This window comes from Chenopodium quinoa, unplaced genomic scaffold (assembly GCF_001683475.1).
Source record: "Chenopodium quinoa cultivar QQ74 unplaced genomic scaffold, ASM168347v1, whole genome shotgun sequence".
Taxonomy (NCBI): domain Eukaryota; kingdom Viridiplantae; phylum Streptophyta; class Magnoliopsida; order Caryophyllales; family Amaranthaceae; genus Chenopodium; species Chenopodium quinoa.
Genome location: NW_018742733.1, coordinates 1,005,723 through 1,030,864, shown reverse-complemented (window position 1 = coordinate 1,030,864; position 25,142 = coordinate 1,005,723). Strand labels below are relative to the sequence as shown.

The 25,142-nt window shown below is 35.9% G+C and overlaps 3 protein-coding genes across 4 annotated transcripts; 1 reads left to right on the top strand and 2 right to left on the bottom strand.

The window, feature by feature from the left end:
* Nucleotides 1-1,138: 1,138 nt before the first annotated feature.
* Nucleotides 1,139-3,167, bottom strand: LOC110723488 (protein FAR-RED IMPAIRED RESPONSE 1-like). The gene is made up of 3 exons (XM_021902843.1): nt 2,732-3,167; nt 2,265-2,598; nt 1,139-2,177 (listed from the first exon to the last, which is right to left on the bottom strand). The coding sequence occupies exons 1-3, from the start codon at nt 3,165-3,167 to the stop codon at nt 1,139-1,141; spliced, it is 1,809 nt and encodes a 602-aa protein (XP_021758535.1).
* A 1,900-nt stretch (nt 3,168-5,067) lies between these two features.
* Nucleotides 5,068-6,614, bottom strand: LOC110723549 (ubiquitin receptor RAD23c-like). The gene is made up of 5 exons (XM_021902898.1): nt 6,374-6,614; nt 5,841-6,011; nt 5,691-5,731; nt 5,552-5,596; nt 5,068-5,461 (listed from the first exon to the last, which is right to left on the bottom strand). The coding sequence occupies exons 1-5, from the start codon at nt 6,437-6,439 to the stop codon at nt 5,383-5,385; spliced, it is 402 nt and encodes a 133-aa protein (XP_021758590.1). The 5' UTR covers nt 6,440-6,614; the 3' UTR covers nt 5,068-5,382.
* Nucleotides 6,615-7,983: 1,369 nt separating this feature from the next.
* Nucleotides 7,984-25,019, top strand: LOC110723735 (pentatricopeptide repeat-containing protein At4g21880, mitochondrial-like). 2 transcript variants are annotated; one of them, XR_002511751.1, is made up of 17 exons: nt 7,984-9,295; nt 10,150-10,197; nt 11,454-12,089; nt 12,653-12,832; nt 14,971-15,035; nt 18,146-18,253; nt 18,423-18,536; nt 18,997-19,092; nt 19,191-19,289; nt 20,752-20,871; nt 21,727-21,831; nt 22,809-22,973; nt 23,070-23,197; nt 23,284-23,362; nt 23,509-23,726; nt 24,245-24,476; nt 24,580-25,019. XR_002511751.1 is itself a non-coding variant. In XM_021903105.1 (16 exons), the coding sequence occupies exons 1-16, from the start codon at nt 9,058-9,060 to the stop codon at nt 24,411-24,413; spliced, it is 2,568 nt and encodes an 855-aa protein (XP_021758797.1). In that variant the 5' UTR covers nt 7,984-9,057; the 3' UTR covers nt 24,414-25,019. The 2 variants fall into 2 exon arrangements, 1 of the variants encoding a protein (XP_021758797.1); XM_021903105.1 differs by having other exon boundaries at nt 24,245-25,019.
* The last annotated feature ends 123 nt before the right edge of the window (nt 25,020-25,142 follow it).

Below are 25,142 nucleotides of genomic sequence, written 5' to 3'. Positions count from 1 at the left end.
CTTACAAAAAAAATAAGCTAGCTCTCCCACTTCATTGTTCTCAAAGTGTGTAGTTCTCAAAGTAGTTACTCCTAAAAATTGGAAAATATTTTTGTTTCCCAAAATAAGCTTATACGTAATCTTATATAAGGGCATTTTCCACAAAACATATAAGTGACCCCTTTTATGTTATAGGGAATGCGTGCGTGCATATACGCAATAGATTTTCTAAAAACACACATAGAAGTTGTTATATAAATGTTTTCAAATACAACGATAAATGAAAATAAACCACGAAATACTTCGCTTAACACCCACTTAATACATAATTGTTCGCTTAAAACCCTTGATACTTCGCTGAAACCATGGAAAACATAATAGTATGCTTTAAAGTAACGGAAAACAAGAAGTAGATGATGATCTGTAACCGATTAAATAGATAAAGGTGTCTGCATTGTGCGGATCCTTCCCAAAAACCGCCTATGAAATTTGCCCCGATCGAGTTCAACGCTTCATGTGTCTGCCTTCCATTTCTTCTGTGCAATGAAAAACAACTTCATAAGGCTTCATATTAGTGACTAGGAGACTACCAACAACACACATAATTGACTTGCTACAACACATATAGCACAGATCTTACCGGATTTTTGCTACCTTGGCTTTTTCCTTCACATCCAACGGGGACCAAGTCATTTAAATATTTCAACTTCGGGGCCTAATTTTCATTCAATATGAATCAATTTAATTAGTGAGAAATGCTAAATATTTTTGTATGCATCAGTAACTAAACATATTCAACCGCAGATAGCTGTAGATATTATTACCTTGTGACCTTGTTTCGTTGCTTGTGTGGTGTTCCTTCCGTTCGCAACATTCTTCTTCTTACTTTGTGATTTTTGTCCTTATTTAGGACCCTTACTGGTGCTGCTTTTTCTTGCCCCATTTTTGCTAGAATTCCCTTTCGTTTCCTCCTTGTTGGTTACTTGTGTGACTTTATTTTTGGTAGTCCCTCCATTACACATTTTCTTCGATTTGGTCACTGGTTTCTTGAACCCCATCTCCGCAAGAGTCTTTTGTCTTGATCCCTTTTCCTACCCCGGGGTTTTTTCTGCAACAACGGATCTTTAACTGCAAAATCGCAGTTACGAGGACAGATATCTTATCCTACGGTTTCGTCGTTAGCATTTGAAAATGCATTTCTCGATTCAGGGACTACCGTTTCTGAGTCAAGTGCATCTTCTAGGAAAGACATTTCAACGCTTTCCTCTAACTTGTGACGCTTGCACTGCTGCACTTCTGACCTCAGATGAGATATAGCATTGGACACCAATTGCACAGCCTCATCATTGACCATAGCTTCTTCATCGCACAATGATTCAAACTCACCTATTAGCCTATTATACCTTTGTACCTCCACTTTGTCACTAGGATCATGGTACGATACCCGAACTCGAGTGTGTTTTCTTAGGATATCCTTTCGCCAACGACTAACAATATACTGGTCAAGTATTTCTAAAACGAGATTCTGATCCAGTATCCTCATCATATGCTTACACATAATACCATGAGTTGTGAATTTCCGGCAATCACATAAAACCTCCTTCGTTTGCTTGTTAAAAGTGGCGGTGTAATATCGTCTTTGATTAGTAATTACTTCCTTAGTCTGCCCCTCGGGCACAACCCACACTCGATCTTCTACGACATATTGAATTGTATTTTTATTCAACATCTTCTCCTCCTTGCAGTAGCAGTACATCATTCGTGAGCATTCTTCTTGTACCTCTTGGAACTTGGTGTCGGTATACAACTTCTGAAACACCCTCTCAACGGCAAAACCAGTAACTAGCCTCCTAACATATTTCACACAATTGGCATCCGCGGCTGTCTCATCACGCACGCGTTTCTCCAGGGCCTTAGCATACTTTTGTGGAAATTCAAACAGCTTTGTATGTCGATTCACAAAGCCATCAAAAAAGCTGTTTACGCTCTCAACCCGTTGTGTGGTTTTCATGCCAGCCCAAAAGTGATATCTCATATAAGCTGGAACCCACATATGCCGGTCCTTATATAGGCTAGTTAACCAATCATTACCCTCCAGTTTGAAATCAATAATAAGTCCATTCCACCGACACTTAAACTCTTCAACGGTCAAACTCTCATACACCACAGCCTTCAATAAACCCTTGAAATATTTGTACCTTTGAAATGGAAAAAATATTTTCAAAATATAAAACATTTAACACATTTAATAAACATCAAGAGAGGAATGGGAATATAGTACTAACCTTTCACATTTACCGATTTTTTCCGGAATCTTCCTCATCATGTGCCAAATGCACCAGCGATGTCGGGTAAGAGGCATGACCTCCTCAATAGGCTTTCGCATCGCGGCAGCTTGATCAGCAAGAATTGCCTTTGGAGCCCGGTTATTCATAAATGACAACCATTCCTGAAATATCCATTTGAATGTATCACAATCCTCACGAGAAACCAAAGTACACCCCAGCAAAATAGATTGGCCGTGGTGGTTAACCCCAACAAAATTAACAAAGGGTAGTTCATACTCATTTGTCAAATATGTGGCGTCGAAGCAAACAACATCCCCAAATTCTTCATAGGCTGCACGGCTCCGCGCATCAACCCAAATAACATCTTTCAGCCTTCCATGTGGATCTAGGCGTTATGCATGATAAAAATTTGGGTTCGCTGCCTGCATTTTTTTTAAAATAGGACATCATTGCAGCTGAATCACCTCCAACCATTTTCAACCTCCGTTCCTTATAAACCACGTGCGACAAATCTTTCACGGATAATTGCACCCTCCGTTGGTCCCCTTGTATTTCTGTACCTAAACAACCGTGAATTTGCGAAACAGGAACACCTTCATCAAAGTAGTTCAACAAATTCCTCCTCACCCTTTTAGTTAACCCCTTAATTCGATACTCTTTAACCAAGTTGGCCTTACGAGGTGTTGGTAAATGATTAGTATGCTCCAACTCCACTCCGTTCACTACCCATTCTCCTTCACGATTAACACTAGCATACACCTTCGCCTTACACTCGCACTTTTTAGACTTTCGCTTGCGTTGACTCAATTCATCAGCACAAACAATATCGTCAATAGCGCCCCCTGTACCAGATACATCCATAGCGCTAGCCCTTTTTCGTGCTTCCCTCAACGCCCTCATGTCCGGTCGCCCCCAACACTCACACCTCCACGTAGTGGATATACGATCCCTCCCTCCCCTTTCGAATAAACACCTTGTGCTCTAGTCACTCCAAAACCCTGTTGCTGGGCATATTCTTTATAGTACGCCTCTACATCTTGCCACGTCTTAAAAACCATTCCCACCTTAGGAGGCTCTATTGAGGAAGCAGCACTAAACTGATTACTAGCGACGACTGTGTTTAAGGTATCCATTGTGTTTATTGGGGATTGGAATTGCACACCATTACTAAGTTCATCGCACCCCTGAGTCATTGGAGATGTTGGACAACCACCATTTCCAGAATTTCCAAAGTCCTCAGGACCACCTTCACCTTCGCTCAATATGTCTTGAACCTCCATATATTCAATCACACTGTCTTAAAGCTCAGCTCACAATCTCGGCTCCCAGCAGTTAGTTCCTAATAAAAATTAATACCATGTGTTAAAAAATGGAATCTCAATAGTTGTACTACGTTATAAAATTTAAACTACAGAGTTAAAAATAAATATTCTATGTTCCTAATATTAAGGGTAAGTTAGTTGTGATTATAAATTTTTTTTTTTTACTAATTCAGCTTCTACAACATCACAAACACGATGTAACATCCTCCATCCAAACTCAAACACTTCTTAAAACATAATCAACAACATACAACCACTACAACTCTAGTTCATACCTATTGAAGCTATGTGCTCTTATATTTCTATTAAATTTTCAACACAATTATGTGTTATATATAATTTTGTAATTACGTTTGTTTAACACTTTAATAAATAGGTCGTTTAACTATGAATCACACAAAGTAGTTTTCCCCAAAAGTGCAAATTTTACCACCTACCGTCTTCTCTACATCTTACTCATATACTTATACATATACTCATATATATACACTATAATATAGACTACAAATTAAATATACTACAATACAGAATCGAAATCATAAGTTGCTTACATTATCGAATTTGCATAATTTCCCTTGCAAAATAGATCAAGTCTACCTAGTTTGTAATTCGATTTATGTAAAAAAGATTATAAAATCATCAACAAACACGCCAATTGTATATCAGTTTGATCTATATACTACCTATCACATATTTTAAAAGCAAAAGAATTTTTAACGAGAGCTGTTTAAAAACCATTTACGGCAGTTTAAAAACCATGTAATTACGAAATAGATCACAAAAAATGATACAAATCTGTTCAAATATTTGTAATGCTCAAATACTAAACTGGCCGTAACGATTAATTCAGTATGCCATACAGATTTGAGCATGAACGGATCCGATCTTCATACTTCTAGCTCCAAAATATTAGTTAAGAAAGAAGGGATAAATTTTTTTTTTCTTTTATTTCAAACACGTAACCAAAATTAGGCTACACCACATATTTTATTTTATATCATTCATAAAACACAAACTTCTTGCCCAAGAAATGTTGAGTACGTACACCCAATTCATTCATGGCTTTCAAAGCTGCCAACAACGCAAGTAATTAGTTCAATATCAAGCTTGTTTATGAAGATACACAACAACGGCGTTAACGAATGGAACTTGCGGAGTTAACTTATCAAACTTGCGGCGTTATCTTTATCACCAAATGACTCAGCATACAGTCATGCCGATGGCTTACTTGGATTGCTTACTCAACGCTACCTACTGACGACTGCTGAGCTAGCGGCGAAGATTTACAAGGTGAAAAAATCATAAAGATCAACTGGGCAGCCCTCTTTTTTCACCTTCAGTCCCTCTAGAGTATGAAGGCCATAAAACTACTATAAGAGGTTGGAAAATAACAATACAAAAGACAGTATGACATGTACATCGAATTACTCAATATAAACTTAAAATCTTTGATTAGTTGGTTAATATGTACTTATAGATAAACTGGAATCAGGTTCAAGTTTTCATGTATTATACTTAGAAGTCTCAAAGATGAGAAACCCCAGATAGAACAGATTTTGGCCTGGCCAAGCAAAAAACCAAGTCTATACAGCATTCATTTACAAAAAGCTCAGCATCCACAAACAGAGTTGCCCTCAGTTTCGTACCAACCCAATCCACGTAACCTAGATGTCCTATAAGCAAGATCATAACCAAAAACCAGCATATGCACCTAAAACAAACAATCTCTTTACTTGACAATGGATTTCGTATTCACAAGCCCCCCATTCAAATTCTTCTTCCAAGTGTAGACTTTAATCATTTAATGCCAAGTCTTGGGTCCTTGCACGAAGAGAGGCTACCTCTTGCGCATTTAGTTTTGGCGGTTTTGGCCTGCACAATTACACACCAATCCAACCCCAGTTAAGTACTACCAGAATTTCAGCTGGAATAGAAAAAACAAGAGGGTAGACAGACACTCACACAGCAGACGAGATGACTGAAGCAACTTGAGCCGGAGATGAAGAACTGCAAATTAAAATATCACACACAGCCATAACCATAAGCAAGCTTTTACATGCATATTTTTAACAACTAGCCAACACGCAAGAGTATAACTCACCCTGCTGCACTAGCCCATACTGGTTTGGGCATCAAATTGCGCTACAAGCCAAAACATACAACCGTGTTAAAAAAACAGCAAAATATAAAAACAACATTGTATCAGTAACTCAGTAAGAGTACTATATCAGACTAATTGGTGAATACCCACCATTATCGGGGCGGCAATAACACCAATTTTTCCATTTCCCACAACGTTTAGCTCCCGCAAAGTGCTATGTTCACACTTTAAATACCGTCTCCGGTTAACAAGAATTTGAGTTGCAGCAGGGAAGTCATTCGCTCCAAACACACCTTCAATTTTTTTCTTGAGATCAGAAATCTGAAACAAGTTGATATATGGTTTTTCTTGAGATTGAAAGAGGCACAAAGACAATATAATGATATATGCCTTTTATATTCATTCATATACAATGCAATAGTCAAGTTATATCATACTTGTATAGAATTAATTAGATGGTTTTATTATTCTAACTTGAAATTAGGATTATCAATACGATTCTATTTTGTTTTTTTGGGGGTTTAGATTCTACAACTACAAATTCCAAATTCAAATAAACTATCCATTCATCAAATTCAAAGTTGCGCCAATTTGCATAAAAACAACAGATTCATCAAACAAAAAACACTAATTTCATCCACAAACAAATAAACATGAAAATTAATTCCACCATATAGGCAGACCTTATCGTCAGGGTTGACTTCAATCTCGATTCGAGGTGTTCCTAACCCCTGGATTTTAACCTTCATTCTTTATTTCTCTCTCTCCCAAAAACAAACCCTAATCACAAAGCCAAAGTGAAGATATTTCTGTATAAGATAATGATCACCCAGTTCATTCGATTCAATATAGGGGTGTGAATTAGGGGATTGGGCTGGACTGTGTGGATTTCAATCCAAATATCAACGATCCAAATCCAATTCAAATTGATATACTCTGTACTTTGTACTTATATACTCCCTCTATTTTTTTTAAATGCCCCACTTCAACTTGGCACGCATGCCAATGTAGAATTTTGACCAATAATATTTTTAATTATCGATAAGTATAAATTATAAAAGATTGCTATTTTGGAACTATACATTGGGCGGCCTTCATCAAACCCCATGTTTTCTCTTGGTGCTCTCCTGTAAAACGGAGATTCTTCCGGGATTTCAAACTGACGGAGATCAATTCCCGAGTTTCGAAATCTATACCAATCCGGGAGCCCTCGAATAAAGTTTGTGTAGAAGGGATACTCGGCTGGGCCGTATAGCACCCTTATTCCATCTTCTTCTACTTCGTCCAGCCTTCTCCTCACTCTCCTTCTTGCTATCATCGAGTGAAGCTTGCATCTATAAGTCGAGTGACCGACGCACCCACAAGACTTGCAGAACTTGTAAATGCCCTCATATCTCAAATACACCCAAATTACCCGATTACCTTCAAGAGGTATAAAACACCCTGGGATCAGCGGGATAGAGAGGTCGATCAAGATTCGAGCCCTTAGTTCAGCATGGGCAGGGAGACCATCTCCTGCATGGTCGAGTTCTTCAATATACCCCACGTGCCTAAATATTTGTCTCACCCAACTTTCAATGAGGTAGGCAAGGGGGAGACCGTAAACCCTTACCCAAACACTCGTGAGTGTAAAGCTCATATATTGGGGCGCAAGATCAACCTCGTACCTTCGAAAGTTAATTATTCTCCCATCGAAGGCTTAGTTTTTTGTGGGCATTCAAATTTTCCATGAATTTTATTTTGGACTTTGATTGACACAAAAAAGTAAAAATGGGGGCAATGCCGATTCTCGGGAATTTTGACTTCCCTGGCCACATGGGACTTAACTTACTCAATCCCCTCTTGATAAGTTACAATTCCTATGGGAATTTACTTCCTCCATTTTAACCAAATATATTTCATGAATTCCCACGTAATTTCATGAGAATTTTCACTTCCCTAATGAACCAAATGAACCTTTAGTACTTCAAAAAATAAAAACCTCCTTAAACCCCCTTCAAAACAAATAAAAACGGCCACCATTTCAGCCAGTGGCGGAGCCAGCAGGGTAGAAGGCTGTTCCCCCACTTTAAAAAAAAAAATAGCTTATAAATGTATTTGTGAGCAGAATTAAAACATTTAAGCATGAAGATGTTAGTGGTTTAATTGTGGATTATAGAGCCTTTTCCTTACCAATCAGCACCTAATCAAACCCATGGCTATCATTTTCATCTTTTAGCTCTTATTAAATTTTGAACAAAGACAAAGTAACTATAATTATTACTGAACTTGCACTTAATGTAGTCATATTGGCTAGTGGAATGAGCTGTGTTTAGAGGACTGATGGTCGATTCTTTTTGTAGCATTTCAGGGTTTTTATTTTTTATTTTTATAATTATTATTTTATGAGGAAGACAATATATATCCCTCCATTTTTTCTTAACAATTATATCTATTTAAATGTTCTTAATTATAATTTTGCATGAGCAAACTTCTTAAATTACGGTTGTAATAGAGAATTATGACAATTGCATTTAATTAACTATATTATCTTATGTTTATAACCTTCAAAAATTTTGAACCTGGGCCATAAGCAAATATTTCTTGAGGAAGAGTTGGTTACTGATCAATGTTTTTTTTTTTTTTTTTTTTTTTTTTTTTTTTTTTTTATACAATTTTTTTTGGATTTTGTTGGTTGTAAAACTTTAACTATGGAGTATTTAATAACTATTTGTGTCATCGATGCATTTGAGCACTGGTTTTTCCCAAGATGTTTTTCAAATTATGTGATGTCTACTTGTCCCCCTAGTTTAAAATTTCTGACTCCGCCCCTGATTTCAGCGTGTCTTAAATTACCACCACTATCAAAGAAGGTGATGAAAGGTTGGAAATGCCCTTCATTAAAACCAATAAATCGTAATTATACCTCATATTGATGCTTATGTTTTATTGTGTCATAAACAATCCATTTATTTTACCGAATCCCTATTGTACATTTTATGTCACATTGTATATTTTATGCCACACAATTATTATTCACCACATAGAATAGAACAGAAAAGGTGTATATAACTTGATCATCCATCATTTCTTTTTCAAGTTTTGTTGTCTTAAAAGATGGTTTCCTAAGCCCATCCAATACCAAACCTTTTACCCAAATTAACCAAGCCTTGCCCAAATGCCCAATACCATCGTCTTCAATAGTTCAATCTCAAACTATCCCAAAATAAACATAACAATAACAAAACCACAAAAAAATAATTTAAAAAATAAAAACCTCCTTAAAACCCCCTTTCAAAATAAATAAAAACGGCCACCATTTTAGTGTGCCTGAAACCAACAACAGCACCAGTCCACCACCACCAAAGAAGGTGGTGAAAGGTCGGAAATGCCCCGCATCAAAGTAAAGAATCTCAGCTCCCTCTTTCGCTCCGTCGCTAAAGTCGAGTCTTCTCCCTCCTCCGCCGCTGTCACCGTCGGGAACGCCGTCGTTTCTTCCTCCAAGAAGAAATTACGCTCTTCTCCTCCTACTCTTACTCCTCCTTCTTCTTCTTCGGGGGCAAAATCGTCTTTGAGCAAGCAGCCTCGCCTCCAGAATATTCCGGCCACCGTCGTCGAAGATACTGGTTCTCTTTCTCTCTCCTCTACTTGTTAGAAATTGAAAAGAAATTTAACTTATTTTTGTGAAGTTTATGTCATTTTATATGGTAATTTATGTTATTATTGTAAGTTTAATTGAGTTGTTGATGTTTAAAATTTGAATATTATATAAATGTGTTGTAATTTTATTATGCATTTCTAAATGTGATGTTATGTAATATTTTTTATTTTAGGTTTAATGAAATTTATGGATTATGAGTGTAATGAAATGCTTAATACTGTTTAATGTTGCTGCCAGTTAATAATACTTTTATATGATGAACTAGGATTGATAAAATAGTAACAAGGTTAATAATGTATTGGACATCAGGTGGGAAGTATAATGCGGCGACAAGGCTGTGTTGTTTAGGCATTGTTATTTCTAAATTATGATTCGTCGAAAGGCTTGTACAATTGGTAACTCGACTTAGCTTAGAAACCTGCAAGCATTGTTTCGGCCTCCTTGCCAAACTAGTGAATGTCGTGGATATGTATACATGTGTTGGACTTAATTAATTTGTGGAAGTTTTGCTTGTTTGGGTGGAAATTAGTGTTCGAGTAGCCATATGCATTTGTTATTGTTAAGTATCTGGCATGGGTGTTTGAGGCGAGAATAAAGAATCTGAGTGTGGAATTAAGTCTGCTTGGTTTATTTGTGTGATGATTAATGGTCGTATGAAAGATTGAAATATGCAATGGATGGCTTTCTTTTATGAAGTTGTAATTTGTTCAAGTTATTCATGGCAGATTGGCAGAGGCTATGATGAGTTAGTCTAGCCTACTTTCAAATAAGGTGTGCATCTTGTCTGTATTAATCCAGGTCTTGTTTTGTATTGTTCAGGGGATTCAGCTAAGGAAGTAACGCAGGACATTTCTTCTATATTGTGTGGTATGTTTTTACTCAATGCCCGATTGTGATATAATTAGTGCTCTTTTGTTATTGAGTTACTGTCTATACTAGGTCTTCAATGTGGCTATTAGCAGCCGACCAACCGTCCAGTTTATTAGCTATTTTAGCATATGAAAGAATTGTTACTTTCAGAAATTATTCCAGTTTCATGGGTTTAGAATTGATGTGAATATGTGATGCCCATATGTTGATTTATATCATGGCTTGACCGATTTGCCAATTTTTTTTTTAAAGTTAATTGTGAATCAGTCAATTTTGCCATAAATATATGCAAAAAATTGATCCCTTGGAGAAATAGACTAGTTAGTACCATTACATTATATATCACATCTAGGTTTAAAGTTGATCAAGAGCTAGTACTTTAATATATCTACTTATTGTTTTTCTACAAGTGTTGTGAAGTTTGGTTGCTCACCTATGCGTCTTTCACTCTACAATTATTTTTTGTGGTTTACTATTATTTTTGTGAAGATAAGGAAAACCCTTCTCGTGATCAGCCATTCTGTAACATGTGTTTTACAAGATATACCGCCATATTCTTTAGACCCTAAGTTGCAGCATTGCTGTAATTCATAGAGCTGTTATGTGCATTGAATCGTTGATAATATTCAGATTCCTTTATAATTAAAGCTATTCATGTTGAGTCCTAACAGATTTATTACTTGCGTGTTACAAAATAAAAAAGATGCTAACTCTACATGTTCAAGACTTCAAATATAATCTATTTAATACATTCAAATTTCTTGAATTATACTTATGAAGCGGAATTGTTCAAATTCTTAGAATATAAATGCCATGATATCCTTTAATGTGAATTAGCTTATATGGCGCTACTGCAACTCTATTTACTGTCACTGCAATGGAAACCACAAGTCTACAACTATGGTTTTTTTTTTTTTTTTGCTCTTTTTATGCTGAAAGCCTGAAACTCTACCATAAATCTTAGAGAGATTTTGTGTTAAAGATTGACCGTCTGCCCAATATCAGCATGTACTGTGCTTAGTGATAGTGGCAGAACTGGCTTTCTTTTGATTTGAGAAATGTATGGTCTCTAAATCTTAATTGTGAATTTGTGACCCTTGTCTAATGTGGACCCCTCCATCTCGTGTACCCAATGGCCTTAATAATGCTTATTGTTTTAACCCTTCCTCAGTCTCACCATCTAACTTAAGAGAAAAAAGTGGATTTTGGTTTACTTTTATAAAGACATCTTTTTGTGATGCCTCATTTATTAGGTATCGATGATTGGGAGTTTGATGATCCATCTGATTCTGAAGCGGCTAATGATGACACATCATTGGAGGATGATTCTGATGTGCGTTGGTTTTCCGAATTGTTTAATAGCAGCACGCCACTACGTCGTAAAGAGTTATCTCGTGATCGAAAGAATAAATGGGTCTTTAAGAACACTCAAAAACTGCGTTTTGATAAGTTGGTTAGTATGTGCTTGGATAAAGTGGGATCAGGTTCAACTTTTCACGTGTTATATAAATTAGGCCGAGGGACAGGTTTGAAAGAGTATAATGCTTTCATTAAAGGTTGCATAGAGACAGCTAGAAGTCTCAAAGATGAGAAACTCCAGATAGAACAGATTTTGGAGGCATACCGGCTGCTTCAATTAATGAAGGAACGGGGTTTTCCGATAGAAGAGGATGCATTTGGCCCATTCTTAATGTTTCTGATTGACATGCATATGGATGACCAATTTTTAATTCTTCTTGAGATCATCAAAGATGAAGATCCTAGTTTACATCCACGATTAGGCTACTATGAGATGCTTTTTTGGATTGAGATGAATAATGAAGAAAAGATTCTTGAGTTTTGCCAGCAAATTGCTTCTGGTGAGAGTGAAATGGGGTCTGAATTGCATGGTGAGCATCTTTCCTTCAAATATTTCATGGCATTGCTTATTCCTTTCACTGGTTTTGGCTTCTTTCATTTATCTCCAATCTGATTTTTATTATATATATATATATATATATATATATATTTAAAAAAAAAAAAACCCTACTGCCTACCTGCATTTGGATGTGACAGCCGTCAACTTTCTTGCTTGACTTTGTTGAATTGAATCATAAATTCCTAATACACCCTCTATGAGGTCTATTTATTGCCTTTACTGTAGGAAGTTGTATTATAGAATTATGCAAGTTATTCTTACTTGTCACCTAATGGAGAGGATCTTTTTGTTATTTGACATATGAAGTTACATGATTGTAGTTTATGTTTAATTTTTATTTGCTGATTGAAAGGATGTACTATCGTCTTCAGTGATTTGGTCTTAATGATTAATCTATTACTGTTTGTGCCAATGGCTGCCTGTTTTTAGCAAGAACTCAGAGTGATGACTATTTCATTGTGAAAGTCTTTTTACTAACAAGATATCTAGACTTTCTCTGTGGTTCTAATTGTATTAAATTGTCTTGTGCTGCAGAAAATTATTTGTTGGCACTGTGTGAAAGAGATAAGAAGGAGGAGCTTCTTCACTTGCTAGATGTCATAGACATAACCAGAGTTTCATCATTGGATAATGTAGCTTGTATTTTCAGATCTCTGGGGCGATTATCATTGGAAGCTTTTGCGGAATTGTTTGTCTTGGTATTGAAAGATTGTGGTATGTTCTAGACTCCTAGTGCAATGATTTATTGGTCTTTCGTTTTTTCTGTTATTCATTTACTTAAGAACTCTCTAGTATAGTCTTCATGTAGGTTTGTTGTGTGTTTAGGGGGAAGGGGGATTAAGTTTCAATCATTGAATTAAAACTGAGTTGTTTTTTATTACTGTTTGGGCTAATGGCTGCCTGCTTTCAGCAAGAACTCAGAGTGAATTTCTATTACTGTTTGGTCCAATGGCTTCCTGTATCATGGAATCATTGCTTGGTCAATTTTTAATATGTCGAGTCACTGTTACACAACAAATGATGTGGGGAGAAGGCGGTGTTTTTTTGTCGCTGCTTTATGTAAAAGGATTTTACGGCATGGCGAATCCAAAATTTGTTTCATAACAGCTGAGTTTGAATTCCATGATACATTGAATTTTTTTTTTCTTAACATCGTTTGGGAAATAAATAATTACAAAAGGTCAAGCGACATTAATTTTTTTCCCGTGATAGAACAAATGAAAGTGGAGATCAATATAATTTGCCTCTGTTTTTTTTTTTTTTTTTTTTTTTTTTTTTTTTTTTTGCAACCCCAAATCTGTCGCAAGCTTGTACCTTTATCTTATGTTGTCTTAAGGCTTCTGCAATGTAATTTTGTTATCCAAAAGGTGCACATATACCATATTCAAGCCTCAAGGATAATAATGGGTAATAAAATGCAATGGTCCGTAGTCATTACCTTCACTTGCTTATCCTTAATCATCATGTCATGCTCTACTGGTTCCTTCCTTCTTTTCTCTCATTCAGTCTTTGAAATTTATAAACAGATTAAACAACATAGATATATTTTCTGGGGTGAAAAATTAAGCATGCTAAGCACATAAATACCTCTGTATGTTCCTTGTTGCACTTGTAAAAGCAACTTTACGTGGAGTTATATTTGCAGGGATGTTGATTAAGAAAGCAGCTTTGTTTGCGCTGAAAGAACAAAAAGAATTTAGCTGCTCAATTTCTTTGGTTTTAGAATTTAATGACTTGATGGATATTTGAACACTAAATTTATACAGAGAATCAGGAGCATAACTTCATAATTACCAAAGAATTAAAATTTTATTTTGTTGTCTTACCTGTTGAGATTCCCGTCCATATATTTTTTTCATTATTGCTCAATTTGCTCCCTCAATCAAATTGTCTGATTGTTTATTGTCCTTTAATGTGAATTTAGAAAGAGAAGGAAATCTATCAACTGAGGATAATATAAGGCTACAGGAGAAGGGGAGAAGCTTTTAGGGTTGAATTAGAATTCAAGGTTAAATGAAGAGGGGAGAAAAAAAAGTGTTTTTGTGAAATAAAGTGGAAAGTAAGGTCATAAGGGAATTGATATTAGAAAGGTTGGAGGATAGCTCATGAATGGAATGATGAAGGGTTTTTGGATGAATTTGATATTTTACAGTACTTAAGAAAAGTGGGTATCACATGATTTAACACACTTAAGATGTGGTTGAGAGATTGTTAGGAGTATAATTAAGTGGGCCATGAGCTTTAAATAAGGTGTAATAGTACAACTTTTACCTTAAAAAACTTTTCAATTATAGTATGTTGCAAGTATCGTGACATTTCTATTTTAGGAAAGTATTGCGAGTATTAAAAAACGGAGGAAGCAGTAGTTACAAAAGATGAAATTTAAGTAAAAAATGATGACTGTCCCTCAAGGTTTGTGATTTTACCAAGTATAGATAGAAATGAGTTCTGTTGGTAGTGACATTTTTCTTGCTTTTATGCTATGAGTTCTGGCAGTTCCTTTGCAACATTTTGTGAACTAGTTATGCCATAGTACCAACAAATTATGGACTGTTGATATTGCATCTGTGAATTTAGAGAACTATGTATGCTTGATTACATATGTATTAGTATCGTAGAAAATCTGCTGATATTGTGGTTTATGGCACTTTATTGTTGTTCAGCTTCACAACTTTTGGAATTTTATTCAGATGCTAGCTTTCCTGACTATTAAGTTGTGTCTTCCTTTCATCTTTTATCAGTTAAATACTTGTCTAATTAATAAAAAATCACTGCTAGAGCTGTTTATTTTGTGTAGACTCTGTAGAGTGTTTTCTGTTTTGTCATCTTTATATAATTTTTTTTCCTTGCAGGTCATAAGGCCCAAAGTATTTCAAATTTGATCTTCTCCTATGCGTCTAGCTTAAAAAATACAGCGGTGAGGAACTTCTCATGAATTTACTGGTAATTTCCTTTGGGTCCGTTCGTTGGGCAATTTTGTAAAATTTTGTGTATTTAGTGACCTCTTCTATTCTGATACTGATAGTCAAGGACGACTTTTTACTATTTTCACAGGTAGAAAAAGCATAGTTAAACCACTTTTTTCTAAAGTTTTTTTTGTTCTTTTCTTTTCAATTCGGATACAGATTAAGTGTCTACTTGGATACGAGTGTCCAAATCGGACTCGGCCATTTTGTAGAAAAAAAAATCTAGTTTTTAGTTAAAAATAAGTATCCAAGTAGAGTGTCGTGTTAAAAATGAAGTATCCAAGTAGAGTGTCGTGTCGGACACGACACGATATGACACTCAATTTTTGAGGTAAATGAGGGTGTCGAAGTAACAGTTTTTCATTACTTTCAAATAGAAAGCTTTGATTTTCTTGCTATTTGCTGATGGTGTTTAGTGATTACTGAAGAAAAACTTCCTTTTAGATTTCGAGCATCTCTTGTGATCACTTTTTTAGATTTTAGTGCTGCCTCCCATCATTCTTGGAGTCTACCTCTAAAATCTATCTGTGTGATATGCATGATGCTCCCTTGTTAATTTTGTTTCATAATACTGTTATAGGACTGTCCATTGCAAGGTATGGGACTTGAGTCCTTGGTATTAGAGCCATAACCACCTTTTGCTTAATTCTATCTTGCCCACCATTAAAGCAAGTTCTTGAAGCTCGAGTGCCTTCAAACTGTTTGTTGAAAGGCCTGAGAGAAAGAAAGGATTTATTGAGCTAGCTTTTAGGGATGGCTCTCCTGTTGTCCTATATCTAATACTTCCATGCTTTTTACTATATGTTATTTTTTATCTTAAGTTGATGAGTGAACATGGGATATGCTCTTTTATTTTACACTGTATGTGCTTTTGGGAGCACATCACGTGTCAGGGTGTAGATCTAAATTTTGCTTGTTTGGGGCCTCGGGCCAACCAACATTAAAGTGGCTACCTGCCATTAGCTCTGTGGATTTTCAATGTTAGCTTCCATCATCAATGTTGTCCATCCTTAACTTTAATTTGCATTATTAAATCCCTGTTGTTAAATAAAAAGGCCACCTGTTGTCTGGAGCCTTGGGCCAACTACAAAACGGGTTTGGTGGCTATCTGCCACTACTAGGTTTTGATATATTCAGGCTTTATTTCATGTGTGTTATCATAGGAATTTTGTGTGTTTTTGTCAATGTTCCCTATTAAATTTTGAGGCTAAAATCTGCTTCTGTATTAGTAGGTCATTTTGGCCTTTTGGCTTTCAAGTTTTAAACTTGAGCTTCTACCTTAAAACCTCCTGACCTGTCATATTAAAAATAAACCTTAATTATATTGTAAGTTGTCCACTGGGCTGAAGTATCTCTTTTGCAACAGTCATCCTTTGAGATCGTTGATTATTTGAAGATAACTTGTGTTTTACACCTGACCTCACTATTACCTGATGGTGAGGAGATCAACTACTTTTGAATGTTCAAACTTTAATATGGGAATTGCCAGTACTTTTAATTGGCACACACAGATCAATGTGAAACCCAAATTGTTACAGAACTTTCCCTATTATGCCCTTTCCTTAGAATGTCTATGTCTGTGCTTTTGTGCATACCACATCATTGCCCAACTCTGTTTTCATGAGGCTCTCATCTGTTTTAAGGGTTTTGGAATTTGGGGGGAGGGAGGGGGGGGGGGGAGGGGGTTTGTTCTGCATGGAAATAAAGATGTATGTGGTCATATGATTCTTATCCCTTTGATTAGAAGAAGCTGTTCACACTTTTTTCTTTTCTTACTACACACATGGGCACCTTATTCAAGTTTTTTTTAGAGTGTAGCTTGAGAAGATACTGTTTTCCTTTGAGATGAGTTTAAGAAAAATGTTGCTCTGCTTGATATTCTTCATTCTAAAATTCCTTATTCATCTTGTGCTTTTTCCTCTAGAATTTTCTATTTCCCACTTTTTACTTCTTACCCAAATTGTTTCAAGTTTGGAAGTAATAGTTCTGCAAAAGGTGAAAGCCATTGTTTTGGGTGGATGTTCTTCAAAATCCAGTTTTATAGGCTGCTTGTTGGCATGAAAAATTACTGGTTATAAGGTTATCTATTCTTGATAGAAATATCGTGGAAATATTCTCTTCCTTCAGTTGGATGTTGCTAAGTTTTTATGGAGGATATTAGTTGGTAATTCAGGAAAAAGCTTGCTCTACTTGGAGCTTTATTGATCATGCCCCAGTGAGATATGTGGGCTGCACATAGGACGAAGATAAAGTTTCCTTTGAAGGTTGGTGGCAAGGCTGGAGATACAAGCTGTGCTAGTTGGGTACAATTGGGCCTTTGAGATAGCTAGAAATTTATTCTCTCTCTCTCTCTCACACACACACACACACACACACACACATCGCAGGGTAGGAGGCTTGCATTGTATCTTGCGTGCACTGTGTGCTTTTGAATTCTCCATCTGTTCCTAAATATGTATTTCACATGTTTCTTTTTGGGCTGCCCCAAAATGAATTTCTTACTTATACATCAAGTAAACTTTTTATATTTCTCCAGCCCAACGCTTTCACCTTTTCCCTCTGCTTGTCCCCTACCTAATGTTCTATTCACATATAACAAGGATCAATGATAAAAGAGCTGTGAATGCCGAATATATTACTGGTCATATGGAGAGTAATGCCAGGACTTTTTTTAACTTCATATAGACAAACACTTCATCTAGAAGATCATGCTCTCTACAGTCTCTGTATGGGCAAAGGCTGCTTACTTTTTTCATTATCTTAGCCTATGTGGCATGAAAACTACTTTGACATTAAAATATCATCCTTATTTGAGAGACTTAATGTATTGTGCAGGCGCAGCTTTATTCTGCTGTGTTATGACAACTTATCCTCATATACAATGTAGAGAATATGAGTCCTAATCTTTGATGGTGATAGCTGTGCTCTTAAATTCCTCCATAAAGATCAAAACTCATGGCTTTTAACCTTAAAGTGATTGCTGTTATTGATCCTTAAATGCTAAGATTGAATATATACTGATTTGACTTCTTTCTAAGATGCCTAATGTTTCTCTTTAAAGGTTGAGGATATTATTCAGATATTCAAAGAGATGCATGGAAAAATGGATCTTGCACTTTTGCCTGGATCATATGAAAATCTCATTAAATATTGTCTTGACTCCACTAAGGTACGCGCAAACCATAGATTACTGAGATGGTACTTCTTATAGTAATTTTGTCCTGCTGCAATTGTATACTTTTGCCTTTTCTCAATCCCTTGTTTATCTCCATTGAGCATTGTATTATAAAATCAGCTTGTCTGATTTCCTGCCTTTCTTCCCTGAAAATTAATTATAGGTCCATTTGGCTTTGGATTTAGTTGATGAGATGTGTGAAGCAGGTTTATCTTTATCCACGGGAGCACTCAATGCCATATGTCATGCTTGTGAGGAGAGCTGTGAATTTATATTGGTATGCTTTCTTTCAAGCTGTAGTTTTTATGCCAGCTATGGTAATGATGTTGTTGTAGTACAGAGTGGTTTCTGTGCTGCTGACCTTATCATTTTGATTGTTGACCCTTATGGTGAATTGTGTGGAAGAACATTATAATTTTTGGAGGATCATCTGTAGGTTTTATAGACTGTTTTTGGTAATTTCAAGCACTGCTATGATTGTATCTTAAAAGCCATTGCTTTATTTATTCGTTTAGCAGTAATGAAGTCTTATCATTAAAGGTATAATGGGTACAATTCTCTGCAATTGTTGATGCATGATAGTCAGAGCCATTTGCATGGGCCATGGGGTGGTTGCTGCACCAAAGATTTTATTGCCTTATTGGGATTTGACATGCTGCATAACTTCATCTGGTTTTAATTTCTGATCTTGTACATGAATGTGAAAGCATTTTTTCCTGTCAATGTTTCTGTAATAGGTTCGTCGGATCTATTCAATGCTCAGTAGTCATGAGATGAAGCCAAATAATGAGACAATCAGAAGCATTATCAACATGAATGTTAGAATGAAAGATGTGAGTTTTTAAAATTCACTCAATTCTCCATTTTTTATTTCTCTGTTTCAGTCTACTTTTGCTTCATTTACCAGTTCCTCTTTTGCTGCTCTCTGCAGTTTGATAATGCATATGCCGTGTTGAAGGATTTGGAAACGATTAAGATAGTTCCTTCAGCAAGTATGTACAATGCTATATTGGCTGGTTATTACAGAGAGGTGAATTTTCCAGTCTTTGGTCCCCCCCCCTCCCCCTCTCTCGTTTCTCCCTTTTACATGCTTGCTTTCCCACTATACTCTGATTGGCAATTGGCGCATAGGTAATGTAATGTGGGCATGAAAAATATTATGGGAGAAAGTAATGTTTGTTTTTGCTCTATCTGCATATGTAGCTTGGGCACGAGTTTGATTATTATGTTGATGTCTCAGCTTAGTTTCATTACACCCGAATTCTTTCAATCTAGGCAGAGTTCATTTTACCTATTTTATATCTTTATATTTTCTCAAAATTCCTTTATTTCAAGTTGCTTCTGTGACCTTTTTAGTTGCCTACGTTCCAGACTGCTGTCTGCTAGGTATGCAGGTAGGTATACTTACAAGTGTTGGATATGGGTAGATATCTAAAGTAAAACAAGCCAAGGCTCAGATTTTTCAGACATGTTGACCTTTTCCCAATATTGGACATGGCTGTAACTTGTAAGAACATGACATCTGATGGAGCATATTTCCAATCTTGATAAAGAGACCTATATGTCACTTTGCATTTAAAGGACACGTAGTGTATGATATAGGCTGACCTGATTGCTACACCTAGTTATTTTTATTTCTAGGCCAACAGTGAATACATATGTTACTTTTCACTTTCCTTCTACTTTGATAGTCATTCTTTCGAGAATGTGTGGATGTAGATAATATTGAGGTGTTTGGGTGAAAATTGAACCGTTTGGCGAAATTTGTACCCTTTTTAGAGTGTCTTACATAAGTGTTTACGGTAAATAGAAGAATTAATGTAACATACATATGAAATGAAGTGTGAATGCCCAAGTGTTTGACACAAGTAATAGGGTTTTATGAATAATCCATATAGAATTAGATGCATTACATAGTTAAGGGAGGCTGAGTCGATCTTCTAATTTGTTTTTCTGTTTTTCTTGTAAATCATGACTTTGAGATGAATCTAACAGGAACCCCCCCCCCCATGAAAAAGAAGTCAAATTAACATATGTGAATAGTGCCCAAAGTCAAACATAACAAATAAAAAGAAGTGGAGAAAGTAGTTAATATTATAAAATATTAGATGAATCCAACAACATTTACTTGATAACATTTGATTTGTTTTTCTTTAAAAAAAAATCTATTCAATAATAATAAAGTGAAGATACCAGGGTCTAATAGTGAAATAATTTAAGTTGTCTTGGCTATAAGTGTATTGTGGGGAGGTAGAAATAATGATGCTTGTGCTCTATTATCTGATTTGTCTTTGACTTTTAAGGGACTTATCTTCCAGCCCCCTTCTCCCGAATGGTAATTTCTTTGTATGCATCACTTGACCAAATTCACCTTCTTTCCTTTGAATTTCTAACTCTCTTTGGTTGTTGAGCTACAACTTTTATGATGGGTGTCCATCTACTACAGAAGGATGTTAGCAATAAGCCAATAACCCTCTTTTATGTCTCTGCAGAAAAACATGGATGGTGTGCTGAAAGTCCTCAAAGAAATGAAAAATGCAGATGTCAAACCAGATTCTCAGACTTTTGGCTATCTGATAAGCAACTGCTCAAGTGAAGAAGATATTATGAAGGTTGTCTCATTATGTACAAAATTTATTTTTCTCACATATCACCATAAAGAATTTGGCCGCTTAGTGCTATTTTATGCTTTGTGATCTATCTGGCATGACGGGTGGATAAAGATTTAGTGTTGCCTTATGTGTTGTGTAGTTTAAAATGTGAATGTTGTGTTAAATTATTATCTTTCCCTCAATCGATGTAATTTTATTATCATGAATTTGTAGATATGACATGATGAGCTGGCAAACTATTCTCCCACAATGTTCCTCCTATATATGTGTGCGTTTGTATTTTTCTCTCTCTGTCCCATATAATGTTATTTATTCGTGTTTTCGTCTTTTAATATTTAAAATAGCTGTATATGTGAGCATAGATTTTAAGTTTAATCTGTTTTGACATATACTTAAGTCTTAGGCTCTACATGTTCAACTTATATTGTCCTAACTTATCTTGTGTGAACTTATTTTGTCTATAAAAGCTTATCTTGTCATAAAAAATAAAAAAATAATAGACTACATTTATCTGAATATATCTGTATTTATCTTAACTTATTTAGTCTGATATAAATCTACGTTAGTCAAACCTAACAGGGAGGCCTTATGGAGCTTCAGTAAAAACAGTTGTCGATTAAGAGCATCTAGATCTAGGTGTGTATTCTGTGTAATGGTAACAGTTCACAATCTAATGTGATATTTTCATCTGCTGTCCTTGTCCATTTTACGGGCATTTGCTACATTCAAGTCTTCCAGGCAGGAGCGGGGGAGGGATAATTTAAAACATTTGCCTAGAGATTAATCTTATCCTGTCTTATTGTGTATGCCTGAACTTTGATTTTGCTCACCATTATCTATTTATTCTGTCTACAGTATTATGAACAGCTAAAGGGCACTGGTGTTCAAGCTACAAAGCATATTTTTATGGCACTAATAAATGCATATGCTGCATCTGGTCAATATCAGAAGGCCAAGGAGGTAAACTTATATTTTAATTTGATCTTCTATTGTTAATTTTATACAAAGTAATATACTTTGGTTATATGCGATCATGAACACCCTGACGTAGTTGTCAAACTTTAATTAACTGACTATTGCTCTGTAAACTTAAGAATAATGTCAATGCATGTTATTTGCAGTGATACGTATTTGAATATTAGTTCTTACATATTATTAAATATTAGTTTTTTACTGTTTGTTTTGGAGAGATCTCTGCAACATATGGACATTTAGTATGAGTGCTCCTAGGAACATCGGAACATCTAAGTATTAAATTTTAGCAGTCGGCTATGTTGCTAGCTTATAATTTTTTTTGCACATAGAAACTACTGCTTGAGGGTGGGATATATGTTTTTTTTTCTCATTGGGGTAATTTGGAAGAAAAATGAATATGAAATATACGTTATGCTGGTAATTTTCTTACAGTGGCTGGCTTCCCAGAGTATACTGCAAGGTTCCTTGAGCAGGTATCAGAACGTGTCAGATTATGTAATAATTTGGTTCATGTCAGATGTCACTGTATATATTGTCATTCATGTCTTCATGATGGTCTTGGATTTGAGGGCATGTTTGTTATATTAATGGTTATCTAAAATTCTGCAATAGGTGAAACTAATTTAGGATTGGAGACCCAAAAATTAAAGAAAGAATAGGATTCCATTTTTGTTTAGACAGTCTCATATTGGGCAATAGGTAATCACTGCTGATATTCAGGAGCAAAAGGATGGTGTTCTTTCATCATCCCTGTGGGTGTGCAGGGTTTGATTCTTGTGACTCTTATCTCATTCTATTAGTTTCTCTCTCTGTGATTTTCAAATGTAAACTTGAGTTATGGAGTCTTCTTGTTGCTTGTCAAGCAAATGATAAGGATTTCAGCACTTTTGTATCACTGTCTCCTGCGACTTGAACTTCTTACTAACTATACTTGCTGACTCCTCGTGTCTTAATTGTGTCAGGTTATTTTAGACAAAGGAATACCTGTAAAGTACTTAAATGAAATCAAAAGTTCTCTTATCTCGGCCCTCGCATTACGTGGCCAAATATCTGATGCCCTAGATATTTACAAGGAAATGAAACAAAATGGTTGTTCTTTGGAGCCAAAGGCTGTTATAGCCCTCATTGTAAGTTCTTAGATTTATTTGGTTCTTGTTACGATGTTTTAAGGCCTCTGAAGTGTTGAATATATCTAAAAATTTACTGTTTGCATGCTATTGCAGGAACGCCAGCATTCTAAAGGAAAGTTGGATTTATTGCTACAGCTACTTGAGGAATTGAATGATCCATACTATTGGACTGATGGTTGCTGCAGAGTTATTTTATACTGTATTAGGAACAAGGCTTTAAGGTCAGTTGATGCCGAATTACTATCTTCCTCTGATCAAGCTCATGGAAACTTGTGATTAATGGCCAAATTCGTTTTCTCTTGCGTAGGCCCGCTGTTGATTTGCTAAAGAAACTCTCAAATGATTTCCGGGATGATGATATTGCTAGAGAAGTTATATTCGATGAGGTCTTTTCTTCCTCCATAATCATCTTGCTGAAAATAAAATGTCTAGCCCTATAGAACTTTTGTTAGAAAAGAGTGCGAAACCAATCACATAAACACCAGAGCCTAGGGTTTATCTGATGTTATTAATCTTGTTTATGTTTATTCAGGTATTTTCACAAATTGCTGACATGGAAAGTCCCAATTTGAAGATTGGCCTAGGCTTGCTTAAAGCTATCAAGGAAGATCTGAAATTGCGCCCTTCACGGAAATGTCTGGATTTTCTCCTTAGTGCTTGTGTCAAGGGAAAGGATTTACTGAAAGCTCATTTGGTTTGGAAGGAGTATGAGATAACTGGCCTACCTTACAACATTTTAAGTTACTTAAGGTAACATTGTCCACTTTGCTGAGAACTGCTGAGCTCTGTCAATTTATGTATTGATTTGTCAGTAATATTTAAACCAATTGAATTTGGATCAGATGCATCAAATGTCCAACTTTGAGAAAAATAAAATAAGATAAAGAGCATTATGTTTGTGTATTTCCACCAATGATTATTTGAAGAATGTACAAGTGTGTAACCCATTTTGCACTCAAAATATGGAATTGATCCGTTCCAAATGTGCTATATGCCGCATTTAGGGTGGTATAAGTTCAAGAAGGTGAGAAAGACAGGCAAATGGTGATGATCGCTGAGCAGTGTTTGTGTCAGAACTATCATGTATTAAGAAGGCAATTAGTGATCAAACTGCCCCAACATAATTCCTTCTGATGCCATGCAAAATTATGTAGAACAGTTTCCTGCCCCATTCTTAACAGACTATTTACATAGAGTTCCCAGTTTTACTAGCTTTATACACGTTTTTATGCTTATCATGCATCTAATGAATGGTTTGACTGACACAGGATGTATCAGGCATATCTAGCTGCAGGAGATATGGAAGCAGCCACCGCATTTCTGAGTAATATACCAAAAGATGATCCCCATGTTCGGTCTGTGCTCCATGCATGCCGTATAACTTATGGAAAGCCCAAAGAGGAGAAGAAAAAGAAGAAAAAGAAAAAGAAAACATAGAGGAAGAATAGAGAGATGAATTGGATCATAAAAAAATTTCCAATTGAAATAATACAGCATGAGGTCAAGCTCTGTTTGCTTGTTAATATCTCATTTCAAGTTACCAAAATTTCAGTGATTGGTCAAGATAACACGAGGCCGTTTATTGTCCTGTTTGCTCTTACAGAGGTTCCATGGCTTGATTTGATTGAGAAGAGCTCTGTTCCAGATTTTGAGTTAGCTCCAGCTTGAGGCTGCCTCAATTGTGTGGAGAACTAATACTATTATTCATCATCCAAATGGTGTCACACTTGCACACATAAAATGATACATACTAAGCCTTACAGTAATTTTGTAGGTTGGGACTATTTTCTGTTGAAGCCCCAAAAATGTGAACTTGGCTTCTGTCCAAGTATCCTGAAGAAGGTACACATAGGATAATTGAAGTGTTTTCGATTTGTGCAAATTCATTATTTGGGGTATCATCATGAACATATGATGAAATACAGAAATAGCCAAATAGGTCTTTAGTTGGTCACCAAGCTAACGTTCCTGTCTTGTAACCTTGAAGCCAATTTGGCAAGTGGAACATCATATTGAGATCAGTAAAAATTATCATTTGTTACATTCTTCGCATAAATCTGTACAAGTATCCACCCCCTCTCTCGTGGTGAGTGATTCTACGAGGTTCCATTGCCGGTCAAGGGACCACGTGGGAAGAGCAATGTCGCTGTTCTACCACCTCAAAGG

Coding starts and splice junctions, on each gene's coding strand:
- LOC110723488 (XM_021902843.1), bottom strand. CDS start 3,167: ATGAGGGCGTTGAGGGAAGCACGAAAAAGGGCTAGCGCTATGGATGTA. Junction 2,599..2,731: donor GAGGTTGAAAATGGTTGGAG/GTGATTCAGCTG, acceptor GGAGCCGTGCAG/CCTATGAAGAATTTGGGGAT. Junction 2,178..2,264: donor AAAATCGGTAAATGTGAAAG/GTTAGTACTATA, acceptor TCCATTTCAAAG/GTACAAATATTTCAAGGGTT.
- LOC110723549 (XM_021902898.1), bottom strand. CDS start 6,439: ATGAAGGTTAAAATCCAGGGGTTAGGAACACCTCGAATCGAGATTGAA. Junction 6,012..6,373: donor AAGTCAACCCTGACGATAAG/GTCTGCCTATAT, acceptor AACTTGTTTCAG/ATTTCTGATCTCAAGAAAAA. Junction 5,597..5,690: donor GTATGGGCTAGTGCAGCAGG/GTGAGTTATACT, acceptor TTTAATTTGCAG/TTCTTCATCTCCGGCTCAAG.
- LOC110723735 (XM_021903105.1), top strand. CDS start 9,058: ATGCCCCGCATCAAAGTAAAGAATCTCAGCTCCCTCTTTCGCTCCGTC. Junction 19,093..19,190: donor TGAATGTTAGAATGAAAGAT/GTGAGTTTTTAA, acceptor TGCTCTCTGCAG/TTTGATAATGCATATGCCGT. Junction 23,198..23,283: donor ATTAGGAACAAGGCTTTAAG/GTCAGTTGATGC, acceptor TCTCTTGCGTAG/GCCCGCTGTTGATTTGCTAA.